The following is a 24,371-nucleotide window of genomic DNA, read 5'->3' on the forward strand; positions in this document are numbered from 1 at the left end:
AGTGGTAGTTAGGTTCTTACCACCAAAGCCCTAAACCCCATCTCAACTTCATCTTATTTCACTAAACTCTGCTTTTTGAACATTTAGTAATGGTGGTTGGGTTCTTACCACCAAAGCCCTAAACCCCATCTCAACTTCATCTTATTTCACTAAACTCTGCTTCTTGAACATTTAGTAATGATGGTTGGGTTCTTACCACCAAATCACTAAAGCCCATTTCAGGACTGATTCCAGCAGTGTATCACTTACTGGCTACTTAATGTATTTTTTCACAATCACTGTTTTATCAGCAGGAGATTATGACTAGAGGACTAGCAAATCTATTGCCATGTAGACCTCCATAGTAATGACTAGAGATGAGCGATCCCGTGGAAGTTTTGTTCGACACGTGCCGCCAAACCTTACATCCATGGGTTCGGACTTGGCCCGAACCACAATGAAAGTCACTGATTGGCAGTGCGTGTCTTCACCCACATGCAGTCAACCATAAACAGATCCCTTCCGAGGGGGGGGTTTTGTAAACTACATCTGACAATGCTGTTGTTACCTCCAATGCGAGCCGTTCAAACACTGCAAGCAGCTCACAATGGACGGAGCACCAAGTATACCCAAGCACAGCGTTCCTCGTTTGAGTGAAGTTCATACTTAAAGCACCTGAACTCCGAACCTGAACTCTGTTTTGTTTTTTCTTTTTTTAAAAAAAGTCGGTGCTCAATTGAAAACTAAACACCAAACCTCAAGTTCACTCATATCTATTCATGAGCGCTGTAAGACCCCAGCCCCATCACTGATTGGCAGGTTTTAGTGTATATTGTACGTAGGTAGAAACTTGCAAATCAATGATATGGATGGAGTATTATAGTGCCCAGCATTCCGAGAACTGTTAGATCTGCAGCAGAAAAAAAGAGTGATTTTATCAAAACTGCAGCAAGCAACCCACTAAGTGACACATCGCTGGAATTAGGGTCTCTGCCCCTATGTTATGCTGCTTTCAGATTAGGTATCAAAAACCTGGTGACAGTTTCTCTTTAAGGCTTTTATCTTAGAAATAAATAAATGTATATTTTGATAAATCAAACTTTTATGGACTTTGAGAGGAGATACCAAATCTACTGAACAAAAATATAAACACAACATTTTTGTTTTTGCTCCCATTTTTCATGAGCTGAACTCAAAGATGTAATATCTTGTGACATCGGTGGCATTGTGCTATATGATAAAACTGTACATTTTAGAGTGGCCTTTTATTGTGGCCAGCCTAAGGCACACCTGTGCAATAATCATGCTGTATAATCAGCATCTTGATCAGACACACCTGTGAGGTGGATTGATTATCTCGGTAAATGAGAAGTGTTCATTAATACAGATTCAGACAAAATTTGTGAACAATATTTGAGAGAAAAAACCCTTTTGTGTATATAGAAAAAAGTCTTAGATTATTGAGTTCAGCTTAGTTTATATTTTTGTTCAGTATATGTTGTTTTTAAATGTCTTTATATTTGAATTGTTTCAAATTATTAAAGATATTGTACCATATACCCTAATATTTGAGTATTTCAATATATATGGAAATTACTGAACTTCCGGAATTGCGTTCATGTGAGAACAAACATGGAAGCAAGCCTTCATTCTGTTGGCCTTCAGTACTAGTAGTATCTAGCTCAAATCGGTAATGTTAGAGGAGGGTGTCGGCTGTACAACACAGTCTGCACCTGTCTGGTATTATTATTATTATTTATTTATAGAGCACCATTAATTCCATGGTGCTGTACATGAGAAGGGGTTACATACAGAATACATATACAAGTTTCAATAGACAGACTAGTACAGAGGGAAGAGGGCCCTGCCCTTGCGGGCTTACATTCTAAAGGATTTTGGGGAGGAGACAGTAGGTGGGGTGTAGGTGGGGCGGCAGCTTTGCACGTTGGTTGGGCGGCAGCTCCGCACTGTGGTGGGGCGGCAGCTTTGCACGTTGGTTGGGCGGCAGACCCGCACGGTGGTCGGGCGGCAGCTCCGCACGGTGGTGGGGCGGCAGCTTTGCACGTTGGTTGGGCGGCAGACCCGCACGGTGGTGGGGCGGCAGCTCCGCACGGTGGTGGGGCGGCAGCTCCGCATGGTGATGGGGCAGTGGGGTCATTGAAGGTTATAGGCATTTCTGAACAGTTCCTGAGCCCACACCATACACCTGCACCCATTATACTGATGAAACGTACATCACGTTAAGTGAAGGCATTATTGTACCTGCATATACTAAATTTGATAAAATTTGTATTCTTCTGCAAAGACCTTCTCTCATTTCATAATGAGTACACTGATTTCCCTTTATTATAATTGTCTTATAGCAATTATACAATTTAGATTTTATACTAACGATATCAACTTCAGTTCAAGACCAATCATTGTTTATCGTGTGTTGAAAACTGGTTTTGCAGATTTCCAGCTTTCGCAATCAGCTACACTTTCCATGAATCCAAACAAATCTCATCGCTCTCCCTTACAGAGCTTAGCTAGACAGGCAGAATTTATTTAGTATAAGTTAAATAAGGCTGTTTTGCAATGGAAATTCCCATAGAGCCACTAGGTAAATTTCAGACATGAAGAAAAACTTTGTTTATGTTGATTCTGCAAAGTTCCCCCAAAGGAATAAGTGTTTAAGGAATGGCTTACAATATTGAGATTAATTACATTTTACAATAAATTCTGCAATTTTACTATTTCTTTTACACTCGAGGTTGAGAAAAGAAATACATTGAGAAAAACTGAAAATGATCATATATTCAGTGCCTTGCGAAAGTATTCGGCCCCTTTGAATTTTTCAACCTTTACCCACATTTCAGGCTTCAAACATAACGATAACATTTTTTTTATAAAAAATATTAAATTGGGGCGTGCAATATTATTCGTCCCCTTTAAGTTAATACTTTGTAGTGCCACCTCTTGCTGCGATTCCAGCTGCAGTCGCTTGGGGTATGTGTCTATCAGTTTTGCACATCGAGAGACTGAAATTCTTGCACATTCTTCCTTTGTAAACAGCTGGAGCGGAGTGAGGTTGGATGGAGAGCGTTTGTGAACAGCAGTTTTCAGCTCTTTCCACAGATTCTCAATTGGATTTAGGTCTGGACTGTGACTTGTCCATTCTAACACCTGGATACGTTTATTTGTGAACCATTCCATTGGACATTTTGCTTTATGTTTGGGATCATTGTATTGTTGAAAGACAAATTTCCGTCCCAGTCTCAGGTCTTTTGCAGACTCCAACAGGTTTTCTTCAAGAATGGTCCTGTATTTGGCTCCATCCATCTTCCCATCAATTTTAACCATCTTCCCTGTCCCTACTGAAGAAAAGCAGGCCCAAACCATGATGCTGCCACCACCATTATTGACAGTGGGGATGGTGTGTTCAGGGTGATGAGTTGTGTTGCTTTTACGCCAAAGATATCATTTGGCATTGTGCCCAAAATGTTCTATTTTGGTTTCATCTGACCAGAGCACCTTCTCCACGTGTTTTGTGTGTCTGCTAAGTGGCTTGTGGCAAACTATAAACAACACTTTTTATGGATATCTTTGAGAAATGGCTTTCTTCTTGCCACTCTTCCATAAAGGCCAGATTTGTGCAGTATACGACTGATTGTTGTCCTATGGACAGACTCTCCCACCTCAGCTGTAGATCTCTGCAGTTCATCCAGAGTGATCATGGGCCTCTTGGCTGCATCTCTGATCAGTCTTCTCCTTGTTTGAGATGAAATTTTTGAGGGACGGCCGGATCTTGGTAGATTTGCAGTGGTATGATACTCCCTCCATTTCAATATGATCGCTTGCACAGTGCTTCTTGGGATTTTTAAAGTTGTGGAAATCTTTTTGTAACCAAATCCAGCTTTAAACTTCTCCACAACAGTATCACGGACCTGCCTGTTGTGTTCCTTGTCTTCATGATGCTATCTGCACTTTAAACAGAACATTGAGACTATCACAGAGCAGGTACATTTATACGGAGACTAGATTACACACATGTGGATTATATTTATCATCATCAGTCATTTAGAACAACATTGGATCATTCAGAGATCCTCAATGAACTTCTGGAATGAGTTTGCTGCACTGAAAGTAAAAGGGCCGAATAATATTGCGCGCCCCAATTTTCAGTTTATTCTTTTTTACAAAAGTTTAAAATAAGCAACAATTTTTGTTTAACTTCACAATTGTGCCCCACTTGTTGTTGATTCTTCACCATAAAATTAACATTTTTATCTTTATGTTTGAAGCCTGAAATGTGGGAAAAGGTTGAAAAATTCAAAGGGGCCGAATACTTTTGCAAGGCACTGTATGTACTAGAGATGAGCAAATCTTTTGAAATTCAAATTCAAATTGAAATTCCAAAACATTCAGTTCACAGCGAATCTCAATATTGCAAAACCTTTAAGAAAGGAAGACATAATTAAAAAAAAATCATACAATTTGCAAGATTTCTTAAAAATGACTGTTCAAACCAAGAAAAAGGCACTTAGTGCACCCTTGGAGTTGTCAAATTGTTCAATGCACCTTCCCATCATCCTGTTTTGCATCTCCTGTATCTCTGTACTTCTTTACCTTGGTCTTTAGCTTTGGCTTTGCAGGAGCCTGAGAAGACTGACAACAGATGGAATAATGATCAGATGGGAAGATGCACTGAAATGTTAAGGTGCATGGATTATTTGTGCATGGGTTGAACAGTAAAATTGTGCTGAAAGTCTTATATTCAATATATAATTTGTATATATTAGAGATGAGGGGATCGAGCTGCTGCAAATTGACTGTCTGAAATTGGCAGGAAAAACTTGCAAGTAAATTCATGAAAAATGTCCGTCACCATTTCGCAAACTACTGAGGATAGCATCAGGCAGAGAGTGGGTTCACGAGACCAGGTGCGGCTGCAGAGGCTTCCCCATAATGCCTTGCTGCTATTACATCACATGGTCTAGTGTAACAGATTGGGAGGACTATCACCAGGTCTATGAATGGTTAGGGTAGGGAAATAAGTAGCCAGATTTGAATTTTAAATCCTACAGATAGATCAGAGTTCACCATTACAGATACGAAATATAGATGCTTAAATCTGATTATGGAGCTCTACTGCAGTGCTGAAAAACATTGTAAATGGGAGTCGTATTCTCTGTCTGTGAGTATTACACATGGGGAGGTGCTGGACCTGCAGAGTCTGTGTGACTGAATTTATTGATCTGATATACTGCAGTAATTGCACCTTAAAGAGAACCTGTCACCTACTCAGCTGCGTGACGGTTTGGACCGATGGGCATTGCTGGTCTTGATCCGGGACCTCCACTCTTTTTGCAATTTCTTCTTCTTTGCAGTGCATCAAGAATAAAAAAAAGTATGGTGTTACTAAAGGGAACCTGTCCCCTACTCACCTGCGGGGTGGTACAGACCGATAGGCATCTCTCATCTTGATCCGGTGCCTCCTCTCTTCTTACAATCGCCGTCCTCCTTCTTGGTTTTTGTGGATGACGCATCCTATGTCATCCACACAGTCTCCTCCTGCGCACGGGCATTGGAGGACACTGTGTGGAAGACATAGGATGAGTCATCCACACAAAGCAAGAAAAGGGATGGTGATCACAAGCAGTGAAGAGGCGCTGGATCAAGACCATAGGGCCAGACTGCCCAGCAGGTGAGTAGGGGACAGGTTCCCTTTAAAAATAACATACTTTTTTTTTAATCTTGATGCACTGAAAACAAGAAGGGCAGAGTAATATGACTTTGGCCTAATTTTATGTGCCCTAAAGAGCTCAGAAGAGGGTGAATACAGTAGCATGGGACTTCTGTGTAGTATGTACGGCTTTTCTGGGTAATTAACCCTTTAGTGACGGAGCTAATTTTCACCTTAATGACCAGACCAAATTTTGCAATTCTGACCAGTGTCACTTCATGAGGTTATAACTCTAGAACGCTTCAACGGATCCCGGTGATTCTGAGATTGTTTTTTCGTCACATATTGGACTTCATGTTAGTACCAAATTTAGGACAATATTTTTTGCGTTTATTTATGAAAAAAATTGAATATTGGCAAAAATTTTGAAAATTTTGCAATTTTCAACTTTTGAATTTTTATACCGTTAAACCAGAGATTTCTGTGACACAAAATAGTTAATAAATAACATTTCCCACTTATCTACTTTACATCAGCACAATTTTGGAAACAAAATTTTTTTTCGTTAGGAAGTTAGAGGGGTTCAAAGTTTATCAGCGATTTCTCATTTTTACATAAAAATTTACAAAACCATTTTTTTAGGGACCACATCACATTTGAAGTGACTTTGAGAGGCCTAGATGACAGAAAATACCCAAAAGTGACACCATTATAAAAACTGCACCCCCCAAAGTACTCAAAACCACATTCAAGAAGTTTATTAACCCTTCAGGTGCTTCACATGAACAAAAGCAATGTGGAATGAAAAAAAGCAAAAATTAAATTTTACCTAAAAATGTTTCTCTAACCCAAATTTATTCACTTTTAGAAGAAATAACACAACAAAATGGACCTCAAAACTTGTTCCCCACTTTCTTATGAGCGCGCTGATACCCCACATGTGGTCAGAAACCTCTGTTTGGACAAATGGGAGGGCTCGGAACAGAAGGAGCAATATTTGAATTTTGGAAAGCAAATTTGGCTGAAATAGATTGCGGGCACCATGTTGCATTTACAGGTCCGCTAAGGTACCTAAACAGAAGAAATCCCTCACAAGTGACACCATTTTGGAAACTAGACCCCTCAAGGCTTCTATCTAGGGGTATAGTGAGCATTTTAGATCCACAGGTACTTCACAGATTTTGTTAACGTTACGTTGTCATATTGAAAATTTTAATAATTTTCTCAAAAATGTTGCTTTAGCATCAATTTTCTCACTTTTTCAAGAGGTAATTCCAAAAATTTGACCTCAAGGTTTGTTAACCACTTTTTTATGAGCGCGGTGATACCTCACATGTGGTCTGAAACCTTTGTTTGGACAAATGGGAGGGCTTGGAACGAAAGGAGCAATATTTGAATTTTGGAAAGGAAATTTGGCTGAAAAAGATTGCGGGCACCATGTCACATTTGGAGGACCTCTAAGGTACCTAAACAGCAGAAACCCCGCACAAGTGACCCCATTTTGGAAACTAGGCCCCTCAAGGAATTTATCTAGATGTTTGGTGAGTACCCTGAACCCCCAGGTGCTTCACAGAATTTTATAACGTTGAGCCATGAAAAAAAAAAAAATAAAATTTTACCACAAAATTGTTATTTCAACCAGGTAGCTTTTTTTTTTACAAGAGTAAAGGGAAAAAATTCAGCATAATATTTATTGTGCAATTTCTCCTGAGTTTGGCGATACCTTATATGTGGTGGAAATCAACTGTTTGGGCGCATGGCAGGGCTCGGAATGGAAGGAGTGCCATTTGACTGCAAAATTGGCTGGAATCAATAGCGGACGCCAGGTTGCATTTGGAGAGCCCCTGAGGTGCCTAAACAGTGGCTGTCCCCCACAAGTGACTCCATTCTGGAAACAAGACACCTCAAGGCTTTTATCTAGGTGTATAGTGAGCAGTTTGAATCCACGAATACTTAACAGAATTTGATAAGCTTAGGTTGCCATATTGAAAATTTTCATTTTTTTCACAAAAATGTTGCTTCAGCATCAAATTTCTCACTTTTTCAAGAGACAACAACAAACCGTGGACCCAACAGGTTGTTATCCAATGTCTTATGAGCACAGGGATACCCCACATGTGGCCAAAAACCTCTGTTTGGATAAATTGGAGGGCTTGGAATGGAAGGAGCACCATTTGAATTCTGGAAAAGTTGAGATAAATTGCGGGCACCATGTCACATTTGCAGGGCCCCTTGGGTACCTATACGTCAGAAAACCCCCACAAGTGACTCCATTTTGGAAACTGGATTTTATTCAGGAGTATAGTAAGCATTTTGAATCCACAGGTACTTCACAAAAATGTTGCTGTAGCAACAAATGTCTCACTTTTAGGCTATGTGGCCATGATCCAGCGACACGGCGTCTAGTATACAGTGTCAGCCTTCCTGCAGAGATGTGAGTGTTGTCCACGGGAGAACGCAGCTGCCCATGCCCACGATTTGGGTTCAGGCCGCTGTGGAGCTCTATGCTACCTGCAGAGAACACTCATCTCCGCAGCATAAATTGACATGCTGAGGCTCGGGAAGCTGCACCACAGGTCGGTTTATGCTGCGGAGAAGAGAAGCACAGTGGGCATGGGATTTCTAAAAATCCTTCCACTGTGCTTCTACTGCACAACGCAGCGCTATGGACGCAGGGAAAACACTCTGCGCCCAAAACGCTGCAAATCCCGATTGTGGGCGCACAGCCTAAAATGCTACAATGGATGAATGGATAGATGTCAAACATATATAACGTCCCACCCCCTGCATATTCTAAGCTGGCGCCCTTTAGTGCCTTTCATGTGGCACTAAAGGGTGCCTAGCCTTGTATTTAGCCCCCGAAAAAATTAATAATTAAAATAAACGACGTGGGGTCCCCCCTATTTTTGATAGCCAGCTAGGGTAAAGCAGACAGCTGTAGCCTGCAAACCACAGCTGACAGCTTCACCTTGGCTGGTGATCAATTTGGAGGGCTCCCCAGGCGTTTTTTAAAAAAAACAAAACGTGGGGTCCCCCCCAAATTAGATCACCAGCCAAGGTGAAGCGGACAGCTGGGGTCTGGTATTCTCAGGGTGGGAAGAGCCATGGTTATTGGACTCTTCCCAGCCTAAAAATAGCAGGCCGCAGCCGCCCCAGAAGTGGCGCATCCATTAGATGCGCCAATCCTGGCGCTTCGCTCCAGCTCATCCCGCGCCCTGGTGCGGTGGCAGACGGGGTAATATATGGGGTTGATACCAGCTGTAATGTCACCTGGCATCAAGCCCTGGGGTTAGTGATGTCACGGCATCTGAACAGATACCCGACATTACTAACCCAGTCAAGTAATAGAAAAAAATAAAGACAAAAAAAATTTATTTGAAAAAAAAACTCTCCGAAACATTCCTCTTTTACCAATTTATTGAAAATAAATAAATTTCGGTCGCTGTAATCCATTTTGGAGGTCCCACGCCGACTCTGGATCTTCTAGAATATGGGGGGCACGTTCAGGGAACGTATCCCCCATTTTCTGGAAGAGCAAGCTCTCCATGAGCAGTGTGGGTGCAGTAATCTGAGAATACTGCACTCACACTGCCCCGGTCCAACCTAGGGCAGAGTGACCTGCAGTAACCTCATTCTAGAATATGAGGGGCACGCTCACAGAACGTACCCCCCATTTTCTAGAACAGCAGTCTCTCCATGTGAGGAGTGTGGCTGCAGATTACCGCACTCACCCTCCCCCGGTCCACAGTGGAGCAGCCTGTGCAGTAGCGACGTCAGCATCCCTGCTTGCAGGGATCCAGCTGACAGCCGCTGTCTGCGCATGCGCCGCCAGCTTTCAAGAAGGAGGCAGCGTGATCGCGGGGCCGGAGCACCAGCAGCCAGGTAACGTAAAACCGGGGGCTGGGGGGGGTGACGGGGGGTGACGGCGGGACCTGGGGACAACTTTCTGCCGCATGTGACGTGTCACATGGGGCAGAAAGAGCAGGATGAATGCGGCCGCCATCTTCCACGCTCCGGAGGGGGGAGGGGGGAGGCGGCTCTGGAGAACCGGAGGGGGCTCCGGGGACCAGAGATCTCCGGTGTACCGGAGGAGAGGTCAGGGGGAGGACATTTCCCTCCGATCTGAAATGTTTGATCATTTCAGATCGGAGGGAAATGAATGCAGAGCCGGCGGCGGCGGGAGTTTTCAGCGTGCGTCGGCGCCATCTTGGATTTTCCGGAGGGGGGGTAGGGGTGGTGGGGGGACTCTCCGGTACCGGGGGCTTTGGGGGCACTAAGGGCTCATATTTATTTCTCATCTGACATGTTTGATCACGTCAGATGAGAAATAAATCAATTTTACCGGCCATTTATTTTTTTTTAATGTTGTCGCCGGTATACGGTGTATACCGGCAATCGCATTAACGGGGTCCAAAAAAAACACCCCGATTCATAATCTTGGGGGTCTCAGCTACCCCCGGTAGCTGAAACCCCCGAGATTTTTCGTCACTGGGGGGCGCTACAAGCTTTTTCCGGCCTGACGTCTCAAGACGTCGGAACAGAATAAGTACCCTGTTTTTCCGACGTCTTGAGACGTTAGGCCGTCGCTATGGGGCTAAACTTGGAAATATTTTGAGATGTTATTATTATTAATATTATTATTATTATTACAGTGGAACCTTGGTTAACGAGAACAATCCATTCTGGGACTGTGCTTGTTAACCAAGTTATTCGTTCAGCAAAGCAAGATTTCCCATAGGAAATCATTGCAATGCAGACGATTCGTTCCACAACTTTTTAAAATGTCCCATCCTGGTCCCCTATTGTCATTCCACACATGCACAAACACACACAAACACGTACAAACACACACAAACTCACACAAACACACAAGCACACACGCACATATTATGCTCACCTTACCTTTCGTTCCATCGCCGGTCTCCTGGAACTTGCTGTTCTCCAGTACGGGCTGTGTATCGGGTTACCACAACGACGAAGGAGGAACTTCCGCTGCCAGAGCGCTGACGTCAAAGGCATGAGTTGCTTGCCTCTGATTGGCCAGTGCACTGCCTTTGAGTAGCGGTGACAGAGAAAGTTCCTGCTTCGTCGCTATGGTTGTCGATGCACAGCCTGGAGTGGACCGGCGAACTACAGGACCCAGGAGGCCGGCGATGGAACTGAAGGTACACATATTATGCTCACCTTACCTTCCGTTCCATCGCCGGCCTCCTGGGTCTTGTAGTTCGCCGCGAGGACGGCGCGATGTACCAGCGGACTACAAGAACCATGAGTCTGGCGATGCAACGGAAGGTAAGGTGAGCATAATGCATAATACTGTATATGTGTGCGTGCGTGTTTGTTTTGTGCGTGCTTGTGTGTGTTTGTGTGGACTGCAAGAGCGGGTCAGAGCGTGGTGGATGTACGTAACCGGAAGTGTGTGCGGTGAGGATTTTGCTCGTACAGCAAAGCTTTCTCGTAAACCGAGTTACAAATTTACAGAAAGCTTTGCTTGTTAAGCGAAATTCTCAGTGGGTTACTCGTTAAGCGAGGTTCCACTGTATTATTATGACCTGTTGTAGCCACTGTTTGGTACTGTTGATCAGTGGGGTGTCTGGGTCCTGAGACCGCAGCAATTAATAAATCATAGGAGCAGAGGTGACTAAATGGAATCTGTCAGCAGATTTCCGTAATGTAACATGAAGGGAGCATGCTGCAAGTGTTGAAACAGAGACTTCAGCCCCCTGTCTGTTATCTCAGTCTTTTTTGTTTACCTGCAATGTTAGCTGAAGCCTCTTATCTTTTATCATTAGTGGGTCTCAGCAGCCTGAGTTAGGGTACCTTCACACTTAGCGGTGCAGCAGCGATCCGACCAGCGATCTGACCTGGTCAGGATCGCTGCTGCATCGCTACATGGTCGCTGGTGAGCTGTCAAACAGGCAGATCTCACCAGCGACCAGTGAACAGCCCCCAGCCAGCAGCGACGTGCAAGCGACGCTGCGCTTGCACGGAGCTGCCGTCTGGAAGCTGCGGAGACTGGTAACTAAGGTAAACATCGGGTATGGTTACCCGATGTTTACATTAGTTACCAGCGCACAGCTGTGTGTGCAGGGAGCAGGGAGCCGCGCACACTGAGCGCTGGCTCCTTGCTCTCCTACCATAGCTACAGTACACATCGGGTTAATTAACCCGATGTGTAATGCAGCTACATGTGCAGAGAGCAGGGAGCCGCGCACACTGCTTAGCGCTGGCTCCTTGCTCTCCTAGCTGCTGTACACATCGGGTTAATTAACCCGATGTGTACAGCAGCTACATGTGCAGAGAGCCGGAGCCGGCAGCACAGGCAGCGTGAGAGCTGCAGAGGCTCGTAACTAAGGTAAATATCGGGTAACCACCTTGGTTACCCGATGTTTATCTTGGATACAGCTTACCTCAGCTGTCAGATGCCGGCTCCTGCTCCCTGCTCGCTTCATTTGTCGCTCTCTTGCTGTCACACACAGCAATCTGTGTGTCACAGCGGGAGAGCGGCTTTGAAGAAAACGAACCAGGGCTGTGTGTAACGAGCAGCGATCTCGCAGCAGGGGCCAGATCGCTGCTCAGTGTCACACACAGCGAGATCGCTAATGAGGTCACTGCTGCGTCACAAAAAGCGTGACTCAGCAGCGATCTCGGCAGCGAGCTCGCTGTGTGTGAAGCACCCCTTATAGTCCAACTTCACCCCCCTCTGTGATTAGCAGCTTCTGTCTATGGAAATGTACACTGAAAGCCTGGGGTGGGCGAGAGCAGCTCTCAGAGCTCTGTTACATACAAAATCTAAAATCTTTCACTGTGACAGAAAGGGTGCAGTCACTAATCTAAGTGATACATTATTGAACTCAGAGCTTCTTTGAGTACATTATGCTGCTTTGATATGAGGTAGCAAAAACCTGCTGAAAGAATGGCGTATGAACCTATGAAGTTTTCACAAAACCATTAGGGAATTAAAGACACATCTTTGTGTAGATAGAACAAAAATTATTGTTTTCTGCAGTCAATAATTCCTATATGCGAAGATATAAAATATTATTTCACCTTTCCAAGGACTGTGAGTTGCTGGACCAGTAGATGAGCCCCTTCTGTCTTTCCGGCACCACTTTCACCAGAAATCACAATGCACTAAAATTGAAAGAATAAAATGTAGATTAGATTTCTTGTCTTTGCATACAAAAAAAGATGCACTAACTTTTAAAACTTTCATAAAAAAACTTTTCATAAAAAAATACATCACAAATCCTCGAGGTTTTTTCAAATCAAACGAAAAAATAAATACATAAATAAATAAAATAAATAGAGTAGAATCCGTTGTGTTCTTATTGTGTCCATCTGGTCTTATAACTAATGATGTCAAACACTGATGGGCAGGGAAGTTTCACATTTTCGTTCACGCCCCTACTGCTCTTATTTGTTCATAGCTCAGAGGGGACTTTTCCTTTTTCTGTGACCCTATATAAACTGGTCACATGTACTAATAAAAGAAAATTCTTTGAGTACACCATACTAAGCAGCGTGTGCTAAAATTCAGGAATCCGGAACAGCATCTTCATAAAAAAAACAATTTTATTGATCCATTAAAAGCCAATAAAACGGACAAGACGCGTTTCGGGGACACCCTTGTTTACAATCCGTACAGTGTGTGCTGTATTGATTTCCCCAGCACTCGTAAAACAAATCAAATCTTAAATTGGAGTTCAAGAGGCAAAGAAGGAGTGTATATCACAAACATAGTCAACTTTTGTCATTAGATTTGAGATGGGTTGGGCTTCTTGTAGTTGGTGGAGTTCTAATTGTATTTAAATAGCAAAACGCAGCCCAACAAATAACACATCACTGTAATCTGGGTCTCTGCCCCAACCTAATGCTGTTCTCAGATTACATTACAAAAACCTGCTGACAGATTCTGGTTAGATGGAACTACAATATTAGCAAACAAGGGGGCGGAGAATTTTCAGAAAGGCCAAACTTGGCCCTAAAGAGAGAAACAAAGATTACCAGGCTCTCATAAGTCAAGGATCACAAATTCTACCACCAAATAGATGCCCATATGGGTTTTTGCTGTAAAGCTACCTCTTCTATCAGCTACATTAATGGCTCCAGAAGGTTGTATCATACGGAGGCATACGCAGTGCCTATGCCTCTGATGTTGGAAGTTTCACATTGTACATTCTCAGTGCACCAGGCTCTGGGTGATTAGCGATAAGACCGGCTTATGATGATATTGTACACATTGTGGATGACAATATCTAAGAAAAAACGAAATTACCTGATCAGAACTATATGTAACCATAGACTGATAGGCTATATCAGCCACAGCAAAGATATGTGGAGGGTTTGATGTCCTTTTTGTGCCGGAGTATATTTCGGAATGCTGTAAAAACAGAATTGACATTGGATTGATGAAAAGTGATAACAAATCTACAGTAAAATGTTTCAGATCTAGAATAGTTACAGAAGAAGGTTCTCATTTAGAGTCACTCCCGGCTGGTGATCGGTGTGAGAGTGTAATTGGATGGATGGATGAATCGTTCTGTGATGGTGGAATATGGGGGGTTATGTATAGTTTTGTGTAGGCTCGTATTTTAGGCATGTTGCTCTGTCCATTCTGTGAAAATTGTTCTGTTAAGTTAGGTTAATAACCCTCTGCAGTGCTTCTGTCCCTAGGTGTTGGGGAGGGGGCCTGGAATCCACCCAAACTCTCTGCTTACCTGGGGCATTCTTTAGTCTGTATGAGAACTTCAAGAGACAAGGAAGAAGATTGATCCTCTGGGGGAGAAGCTGCAGCTACAGGCAGCACCCCAGAGAGCCATTGAGAAACCCCGATTTCCCTGGAAAAGGACTGCTGGAGGATTGTGACTGATCCCCAGGACATTTATCACATTACTGGACTATTTTACCCCATGTGTGGTGAATTCTTTGATGGACATTCTGGATTGCATGGAATAATTATTGTTTGGATTGTTCAATCATCTCTCGCTCTGTTGATTGTGTGATATCGGAGAAGGATCCCGTGACGTGTTGTATGGACATTTATTGCCATTTCAAGGGAACCAAAATGGGTGCAGGAAGTCGAGTTGAATGAGGACCATGTAAGAGTCAGATTGGGATCTGCAAGGGTGAGTATCTCTTCTTTTATGTTTTTTTGCAGGAGAGGGCTAAGTGGTAGAGAATGTGATATTATAGTAAATGCTAAGTGCAGGTTCAGCAGGCTAAATATTGATAGAGTGGTAGCCTAGGAGGCAAGGCACAATGGGTGGAGTAAAGAGTGAGTTGGTAAGCCAAACAGGCCAGAAGAGGGGGTAGTTAAGTTGAGTGGAGTGAATAGTAGAGTTCTGCATAGGAGGTCCTGGAAGAACGAGCTCTGTATCAGGGTTTTCCCAGGCCTCAGGAGGAATCCTCCATTGTGTCCAATGGACACGGCTGCAAGAGACCGGGACTGCAGAAGTCAGACTTGGCTGCTGGAAGGATAGTACCCAGCGCCAGGGCTGGACAAAAGGTTACGCCATTGAGCAGCATCTGCAGAACGGTAACGCAGGAGGAAAGTGACATGTCTGTCCTATGAAGGTTATTGTGACATTGTTTCTTATGAAGATTGAGAAAGTTTGTTGTGAAAATGTCTCTTGCAAAGAACAAATTCTGAATAAAAGAAGTTTAAGTACAAGTTAAAGAAACTGTTTCCGTGATGTGTTGCCCAATTCCGACGTCTATGACGGTGACCAGCGACGGGGTGGTGTACGAGTCGCTGAAGATGCAAGTAAGTGTCGCACCTCCCAACCGGTGTGAAACACATACACAACACCAGGTTGAAGAAGCAGAGTGGACACTGCCAGCCATCACCTGACTCCCCCCTTCACTCACACGAGTGTATTCATTGGAGGAGTGCTATCTGATAGCTAATTGGATTTAACTCGGACCAAAGTTATTAATTGTAACAGTGATTAACGTTTTTTTCTCGTGCTGATTCGGCATGAGCAAAAAAACCACAGCATGCTGTGATTTGCTGCGCCAATTGGATTGCTATTACCTATTCAGGTCTATGGGTGCGTGGAAGTCATCAGAATGCACTCAAGTGACATCCGTGGCCTCATACAATGGAGAAAATTTTGTTCCCTATCTTCTCTTGATTCTCTCTCCCGGGAGAGTCGGATGACACTGAGCCTGCACTCGGATCACACTATAATCAGAGTGTCATTTATATAACCGATCCGATTCCCTCGCATGACAGAATTTACGCTCATGTGACCTCATATTTTTTATTGTTCTAACTTATCTGAATTGAAAATTGCAGCAACTTTTGAAAATAGTCATACAATCTCCTACTATTTTATATCACCCAATAATCCCCTCTTCTTGCCAGCTTAAAGGGGTAATTCACCCATAATTATTATTTGCTAAATCAATATTAACAAACAATCTTTCTCTCAAATACCTTGTGTTGGCAAAAGTGCCTGTGAAAGGCGCTACTGCGGAACTCTCTTCCCCAACGTCTGACCCCTGGGCTCCGTGACCTCGGGGATCCGGTGATGTCACGTCAACTTCCAGATCACGAGACATCACCGCGGCCAGCTGCAGCCTCCATGAGTGAGTGGCTGTGGGCGGTGTCCCAGTGTGACAGCCCATCAGCTCCCTGCTCCCTCACAGCAGAGCGCTGCAAGCAGGAGGGATGCTGCGCTGTGACGAGAGGTGAAATGCTGCCCACAGCCCAGTGACTCAGGAAGACTGGGGCCGGCTGCGGTGATGTCACATGATCAGGAAGTTGACGTGACATCACCGGATCCCCAAGGTCACAAAGCCCGGTGGTCAGGCGATGGCGAACAGCGGTCCTCAATAGCGCCTCTCACAGGCACAATTGCCTACATAAGGTATTTGAGAGAAACATTGTTTCTCAACATAATATCGATCTAGCAAATAATAAATATGGGCGAACCACTTCTTTAAATCTTATAGGCTAGTAACAAGCATGGGAAAGATGGAATGGAGTATAAGTGTAGCCAACTGGACATGGCTTCTTGTGACGCTATGCAAAAATCAGAATAATCTACAAATATGCAAATTCTCTTATGGGTAAAATATTTTACTATTGGTGAAAAATCATTTTAGTATTTTGAAAATTGTGAGACAATGCTATATGTACAAATAAACCTTTACATTAATCAGACCTGTGATGAGTAGAGATCCAAACTTCGGAATGGGTTGACTGCGATGAGAATATCCCCCACATAGGTGTAAATCTGATCCCTGTTGTATCGTTTCTGGAGCTGGTCAGTCACAGTATTCTATAACAAGCAATGGAGAAAGGCAGGTAACAGGCAACATCTAACATTACAGCACTATGGAAATACAATACTGGGATTTAGTCATCCTGTCATCCTAAGTGCAAATGAGTGATTTTTTTTTATTTTTAGCAGGACTCTGTGTTTCTGTGTAATGACTTAGATAACTGTTAATTAATACTGGATGAGTACATTTACCACATGTAGTAGAGTTTATTTGTTATTTGGCTTTGTTTATTCTCTTTGATATCATCATTCTTTATGCTTGTCTCTAGGGTGGGACTTCTTCTGGCTCCGCCGCCCATTTCTTCAGAGCCACCGCTTTATCCCCATCAGCTTATTGGGAAGGGCAGGCTCTCTCTTTTTGGTACATCCACCAGAGGTGGGTTTCACTGAACATGATGGGTGGAGCTCATTTCCTCTCCAACACCATATCCTACCATCTTTGTTTTCGCAGCCTTAGGCGTCTTCCCTTCAGTCTTCTCTATCAAGTTGTGTGGAAAATGACCATGCTTGCAGCACCATTTGAAGGAAGGTACCTGCCCCGGGCCGCATGGGCGCCGCACTCGTTTGCAAAGGAGACTCTGTATGCGAATGTGACTTTGGGTGGGGTGATGACATTTACTGGTTTCTTCAGACTGATGTCTTTTACACCACCGGTCATAGTCATAGACAGTTAGTAACACACGCAACCCCAGAGCTCACTTAGACAACCAGAAATGTTCACATTAATTCTCACACCATTATGACCTGGCCTTCCTTTCCGTCCTTCTTTCAGTTTGGGGTACTACTCCTTGACCTGTTCCCCTCTGTTATTTTGGCTTTCGTCCTCAAGCTTCGAGGTCTGTGTTTTTCTCTCCTGATTCCATCCAGTTTTGTTAGATTCCAGGCCCCAGAAGCTCTTTAGCCATGTGACTCTGTATCAGTAAATTGTTCATTGCGCATAAAACAACAAATTGGTCATGTTCTAACCTGGAAGTATTCTGGAGAGGTGTGATTGCTATTATTAACACAGTATATCTTACAGATTTAAGCCTCACACCCTTTGTATGCATATTGGGATACATTGAAGATCTGACAGTGGATGAGGAGGGAAAATTGGCTGTGTCCCTTATGCTATTCATGCCCAGAAAGCTGATTGCACAATATTGGATCTCGGACCAAACCCCAACTATCTCAGAATTTATCAATAAAATAAACTGTCTGGTAAATTTGGAAATGGGAATATACCTGAAACAAAATTGTATCCTTAAATTTGTAAGATATGGGCCCCCGTGGATGGATGATTCTGGTCTGGCATCTAGGGATTTGTTTAGCTTCCGGATTGGCTTGTTTTGACCGATGGCAGGAAACCGTGACACGGTGAGTTAACTTGCATACTGTTATTCTGACCCCACGATTGTAACTACCCCTTAGTACACAACGGGTATAAGCATTATCAGTTGCTGTGGGAATGACACTGATCCTCCCTTTCTTACCTACTTTTTGGTGTAATCACGTCAAAAGGAGCTGCAACTTCTTATTTTATGCCATTATTATTTACTGAGTGTCTGTTGGGTGGGTTGGGAGTTTTGGGGTCTGATAGCCCCATTTTTGTATGTTGTTTGTATATTGAAAAGTCTTCAATAAAAACATTTTGGTTTAAAAAAAACCCAACAAATTGGATCTAAGTAGGATGTGTATATATGATAATCATTATAAATAATGAATAATACAATTCTGTGTTATAGCCACTGCTTACAGTGGAAGGCACAATGCAGCATCTGCTATATCATGGTTACCAGCAGCATTGGCTAAAGAAGAGTCCATTGTAGTCCTGTCAGACGTAAATAACACCTGACCCATTAACTTTTAGACTTTGGGCCTTGTTGCTAAAATTCTTTACCCTCCTGTCAGGAGCCACTCTGTTTGAAGGCTAGTCTCTAGCCTCAGCGTTGTCTCACGTTCTGTATCTCGGTCAGCACTCAAGGATCACACTATCTCGACTCCGGTCTCCTCTCTCCATCAGCCACAAGTCACCCACTGCATGCAACCTTAACAAAATACAAACTGTCTGTCCATATCTATCAAACACTAGATCTTCACTAAAACATTCGGTCTTAGTGAAAAAACAATTTTGTTTCTGCTCAAAGTAGAAGACTTTCATCCATGGTAGATACGGTCATACGGTAGAAATTGTGAATCTGCTACTAAGATGTCTGAAGCCAAAGAATGGACATTTCGGACGACCATCATTCATGTCACTTGCAGTAGCTGAATTACATTTGTTGTTTCTTAAAGGAATCATCTCATCAGTGATGTCACATTCATCACACACATTGGTGGCACATCCTAGGATTTTGACTACAGTAGCAAACCATGTGGGCATCCAGATGTATCAGCCACATATAGTGGTTGGAGCTAATCAGCTATTGGTGGTAGATCTTAGCAATACAACATTACTGCCTGTGATGAGCCAACCACTAATTAATATTACTACTTCTAATAATGCATACAAAAACAACAATAATAGCGAAATATGAAATTCTATCCTTCAAAATACACCAAATCATCATCACCCCTACCTCATCCAGGACCTCTAAGGTCGCCAAGTCATCCACATCATTCTGGTCGGATGTCATAGACTCTCTGAAGATACCTTTCTTCGTATGAATCCTCTCATGCCTAAGCACAAAAATCCAAGTATTATTATCCCGATGGTTACAGATAAAAAAAAAAAATTCAAAGTTCAAAATTCAAAAATTCAAAAGTTCAAAAAGACAAACCAGAACTTTCAACTACGAGCCTAGAAGTTGAGTTCTTTAGCCGTACTTTGTAAACTACTGTGAAATAAATGAAGGGTCGCTGCCTCTGTTGAGTTGTTTTCTGGTTCATAAGAGAACAGTGAGTATGTGGTGCGATGTAAACGAGCCTGATCTGCAGGCAAATGATATACGATATACCTCGCAGTATACACCATGGGTGCTTACGTCGGGGCAGGGTGTCATGGTGACTCAATATGTGCTTTGAATAAATACAAACTCTCCTAGAAAAAAAATGTCCATTTCTGATAGGAACTAATCTGGAGGAATCCTTCACTTCTGGAGTGACTTCCAGAGTCTTTCAAAATTATAATTGCAAGACACAGATTGCATTTTTTTTCCCTTGTGACCCTAGTTTCACTTTTTTTTGTTTGTAGCTCTTAATGTTTTGGTTTTTTTCATGCAGTTCATGGTTTTCTCACTAACAACTTAGCCTGACGCTTTCTAATTGGTGTTAAAGAGAATCTGTCGTCAGGTTTTTGCTACCCCTTCTGAGAGCAGCATGGTGTAGTGGTAGATATCCTGATTTCAGCGATGTGTCACTTACTTGGTGGCGTGACATCATTTTGAAACAAAACAAACTGTTTTATTTGCTAAAGATCTAACAGTTTTCTGACTACTGAGCTGTGTATAACCACACCCCAATCACTGATTGGCAGATTTGTATGTACACTGTGCATAGGCAGAAAGCTGTCTATTACTGATGGAGCATAGGGTTGTACAGAGCTCATGAAAAGGTATGACTATCTGTCAGTTGGTTTACTTGTCCTCTAATGATAACCTCTTGCTGAGGTCTGGATGCAGGAGATTACCATTTGAGGAACCCCAATGCACGTTTCGCCTTGCTTTGTCAGGGGCACTGCATCCAGACCACAGATAAGCATGTTACTAGACATTTGTACTAATATTCTGATTCCCCTTACCTCTGGGGAGGGACAGGACATGAGTGTGATGTGACGCACAGATAAAGATAGACAATGGAAAACTAAAACTCTGTTACACAGCACTCACACACAAAGGTAAAGACAACAAGAGGTTCAGGAGAAAAAACAAGAACAGGAAGGAAAATAGAAAAATGTCCAGAGACAATAATTAGCGCTTAACCCAATACCCAATGCCTGCAGCTAGGTTAGACAAATATCTCCCTTTTATTTGCCTAGAATCAAAAAGAATTTTTATAGGAGATTTACTAGGAGATAAAATCTCAAAACCAGCGCTGACAATGGGTTAATTTATTGTTTTATTAAAGGTTATCCTTGTTTCAAACAAACATACCAATTGACATAACATATAACATATAACAAATAACAATTAGCCACAATAGATTGAAGCAGTTGTTTGACAAATTAAATGATCGTAGTGCCCCGGCCGGTGGCAATATACGATCATATACTTGTAGCAAAAAGGATTATAAACCATTCAAAGTGCACAATCCGGTAGCACTACATGAGCAATGAGACCAAGAGATTGGAGACAGGCTGAAGAAAAAATAGGTATAAGGGCCTATAAGAGTTAATAATATAAGCCAAATCTTCCACCGTTCTGGGTACCTGTAAATATATTTAGCAAGGATGTAGAAGCGCACCGGCTCAAGAGGGTTCCAAATAGAGGTTACCTGAGTCCAGTCCCCTGCACCAAGCTCCCGTAGGATTATTCTTGCACGGTGCTTCTAGATGCCTGGAAACAATTCAGTGCAGGGCTTCCCCGTGTATGCTCCCAATGCAGGAGGAACAAAGCCGACATGCACTGTATAGTGCCGGCTTTCAGGAAAGAGTAATTTCAAACAGGCGTATAGCTTCTCCAACTTCTCCAGTGGCAGTCCGGGCATATACCGCATACACGGCTGGTTAATTCACAGAAGGGAGGAATCCGCCAGGAAGATCTTTACCACACAGGGTAAGCTGAGCAAAGTCCAAATCCGACGCGCGTTTCGGGGGCGTTACCGGTCCCCTTCCTCAAGGATAGCTCAGCTGTTAATTTTGGTGCTATTTATACACCAGTCCAGTAAGAGTTAATTGCTGCAAGGCATCATCACAAAGTAAAAAATGCTTAAAATAAGAACCGCATGTAATGTATTGTAATATAATATAAATTGGTGCAGAGGTATCCCGGAATAAATGAATACTGCAACATCATTCAAAAACCCTAATGTTAAGTTAATTTTAGAATAAAAACATGCAAACATACATATCAATATGCGTATATATTTCTATACAGAAATTTAAAATGAATAAATATTTAGGAACACGATAAAAAAATGTTTTGATAAAAAAAATGTTCATATGTATAACTATATAAAAAAGTGTATAAAAGGTATGATAAAATTATGCAATAATATTTTCAACATTTCTTCAAGCATTAAAATTATATATAAAACTAAGGGATGAATAAATGTATACTTCCAATAATTGTATTTTTATTTTTATTTTTAGGTTGATATATTATTATATCTATGTATATGTACATATATGCATGCATATGTACATACACACATACATGCACACATACAGCCTCATTATTACATTTCATCGCACCCTCCATACATCAAGAACTATATAAAAGTCAAGAATTATTAAATTTAATTGAAAGCAAACAATTCAATATCACTATTGAGTCCATTCGGCTTTAAGGTATTTACCGGTAATTCAAAGATCCATTTACTTTCAATTCGGGACATCTTCTTAATGAAATCACCCCCCCTCCAGTCCCTTATTACCTTTTGAATACCCCAAACTTGGGACCCCTTAAAGGATCCTCCATGTTTTTAACAAATAGTGCTTAGACAATGGATGTTTGGTACATTTGTTATTAATGCTTCTAATGTGTTCCCCCACCCTCTTACATAGGGGTCTTATCGTTCTCCCAACATATCTTTTTTGACAGGGGCACTGAATGCAGTATATAACTCCCTTTGTTTGACAGGTAATTAAATCCTTAATAATAATTTCCTCCTGTCCTTGCGAAAAAAAAATTTCGTGTGAAATTTTTTATATTCCTGCATACAATACATTTCTTACATGGAAAGTATCCATTCAGGCCAAACAAACCTCCTTTCTTAGATAATATGGTTCTTTTTATAGATGGTGCCACCATATTACCAATATTATTAGCCTTCCTATACACTATACACGAATTTTGGATTAACAGGCAAGAGGTCCCCTATTATCTTATCCTCTTTTAAAAGGCTCCAATACTTTTAACAATATTTTTTAAGAGCCTCACTTGTGCAGTGTATTGGAAAATTATAGGTATATTCAATTCATTAGATCTAGACGATATAAGTTCAAGGGGTTTTTTCTGTAGTAAATTGTTTCTTTTAATTTGTTTAGTCTGTGAATAGACACTTTCCAAAAATTCCTCCCTATATCCTTTTTGTTTAAACTTTTTGGCCAGATGGTCTGCTTCCAACTCAAAGTCTTCCATTCTACTACAAATTCTATATGCTCTAACAAACTGACTTTTTGGGACATTAAAAAGCCAGCTAGGTAAATGGCAGCTGGTCAATGAAATGTAACTGTTAGTATCGGTGGGCTTATGGTAGGTTTTAGTTTGGATCTTACCTGCTTCAATAAAAATAATTAAATCAAGAAAATTAAGTAATCGTTGTATAGGTAAAATTCAAATGGAAATCATTAATCTTTAAATTCTCCAAAAATTCAAGAAGGGATTTTTGGTCACCTGACCATATAAATAAAACATCGTCGATGAAGCGACGCCAGGTTCTCCCGAAGCACGCCATCAGGGTATATGGTTAACGCCTCCCACTTTCCCATATATAGGTTTGCGTAGCTTGGAGCGAACCTGGTCCCCATGGCAGTCCCCCATCTCTGTAAAAAATATTGGAGCCCATCCCGAAAAAAATTATGATTTAAAATAAATTGAATACAATCCCCCAAAAAGTCAACTTGGGCTTGGGGAAATAGTCCTGATTTATTTAGAAAATACTTTGAGGCTTCACAACCCTTACAATGTTCAATAGTAGTATACAGAGATGTCACATCAATTGACCCCAAGATGTAATTATCCTCCCATTTAATATCTTGTAGAAGCTGTAGCACATGAGTGCTATCTTTCAAATATGCCAGTAGTAACGGAACACATTTCTGAAGGTGAATGTCTATGTACCTAGATAAATTGGCTGTTAAACAGCCAATCCCCGAGATAATGGGACGGCCCGGGGGGTTCAATAATGTTTTATGGATCTTAGGTATGTGGTAAAATACGGCTATCCTGGGGGTTTTGTTATTTATAAATAGTGCCTCATCTTCTGCCACTGGAGAAGTTGGAGAAGCTATACGCCTGTTTGAAATTACTCTTTCCTGGAAGCCGGCACTATACAGTGCATGTCGGCTTTGTTCCTCCTGCATTGGGAGCATACACGGGGAAGCCCTGCGCTGAATTGTTTCCAGGCATCTAGAAGCACCGTGCAGGAATAATCCTACGGGAGCTTGGTGCCGGGGACTGGACTCAGGTAACCTCTATTTGGAACCCTCTTGAGCCGGTGCGCTCCTACATCGTTGCTAAACATATTTACAGGTACCCAGAACGGTGGAAGATTTGGCTTATATTATTAACTCTTATAGGCCCTTATACCTATTTTTTCTTCAGCCTGTCTCCAATCTCTTGGTCTCATTGCTCATG

The 24,371-nt window shown here is 42.2% G+C and overlaps 1 protein-coding gene across 1 annotated transcript in view; it reads right to left on the bottom strand.

Moving 5' to 3' along the window:
• The window catches only part of MYO3A (myosin IIIA), a gene marked incomplete at its 5' end in the record, with an annotated part of 269,215 nt that overhangs the window by 193,373 nt on the left and 51,471 nt on the right, over window positions 1-24,371 (bottom strand). The window contains 4 exons of the mRNA XM_075316162.1: window positions 12,695-12,778; window positions 13,923-14,027; window positions 16,816-16,932; window positions 19,494-19,593. Coding sequence (XP_075172277.1) covers window positions 12,695-12,778; window positions 13,923-14,027; window positions 16,816-16,932; window positions 19,494-19,593 — 406 coding nt within the window. The remainder of the gene's footprint in view (window positions 1-12,694; window positions 12,779-13,922; window positions 14,028-16,815; window positions 16,933-19,493; window positions 19,594-24,371) is intronic.

Source organism: Anomaloglossus baeobatrachus, chromosome 6 (assembly GCF_048569485.1).
Source record: "Anomaloglossus baeobatrachus isolate aAnoBae1 chromosome 6, aAnoBae1.hap1, whole genome shotgun sequence".
In the NCBI taxonomy this organism is placed as follows: Eukaryota; Metazoa; Chordata; class Amphibia; order Anura; family Aromobatidae; genus Anomaloglossus; species Anomaloglossus baeobatrachus.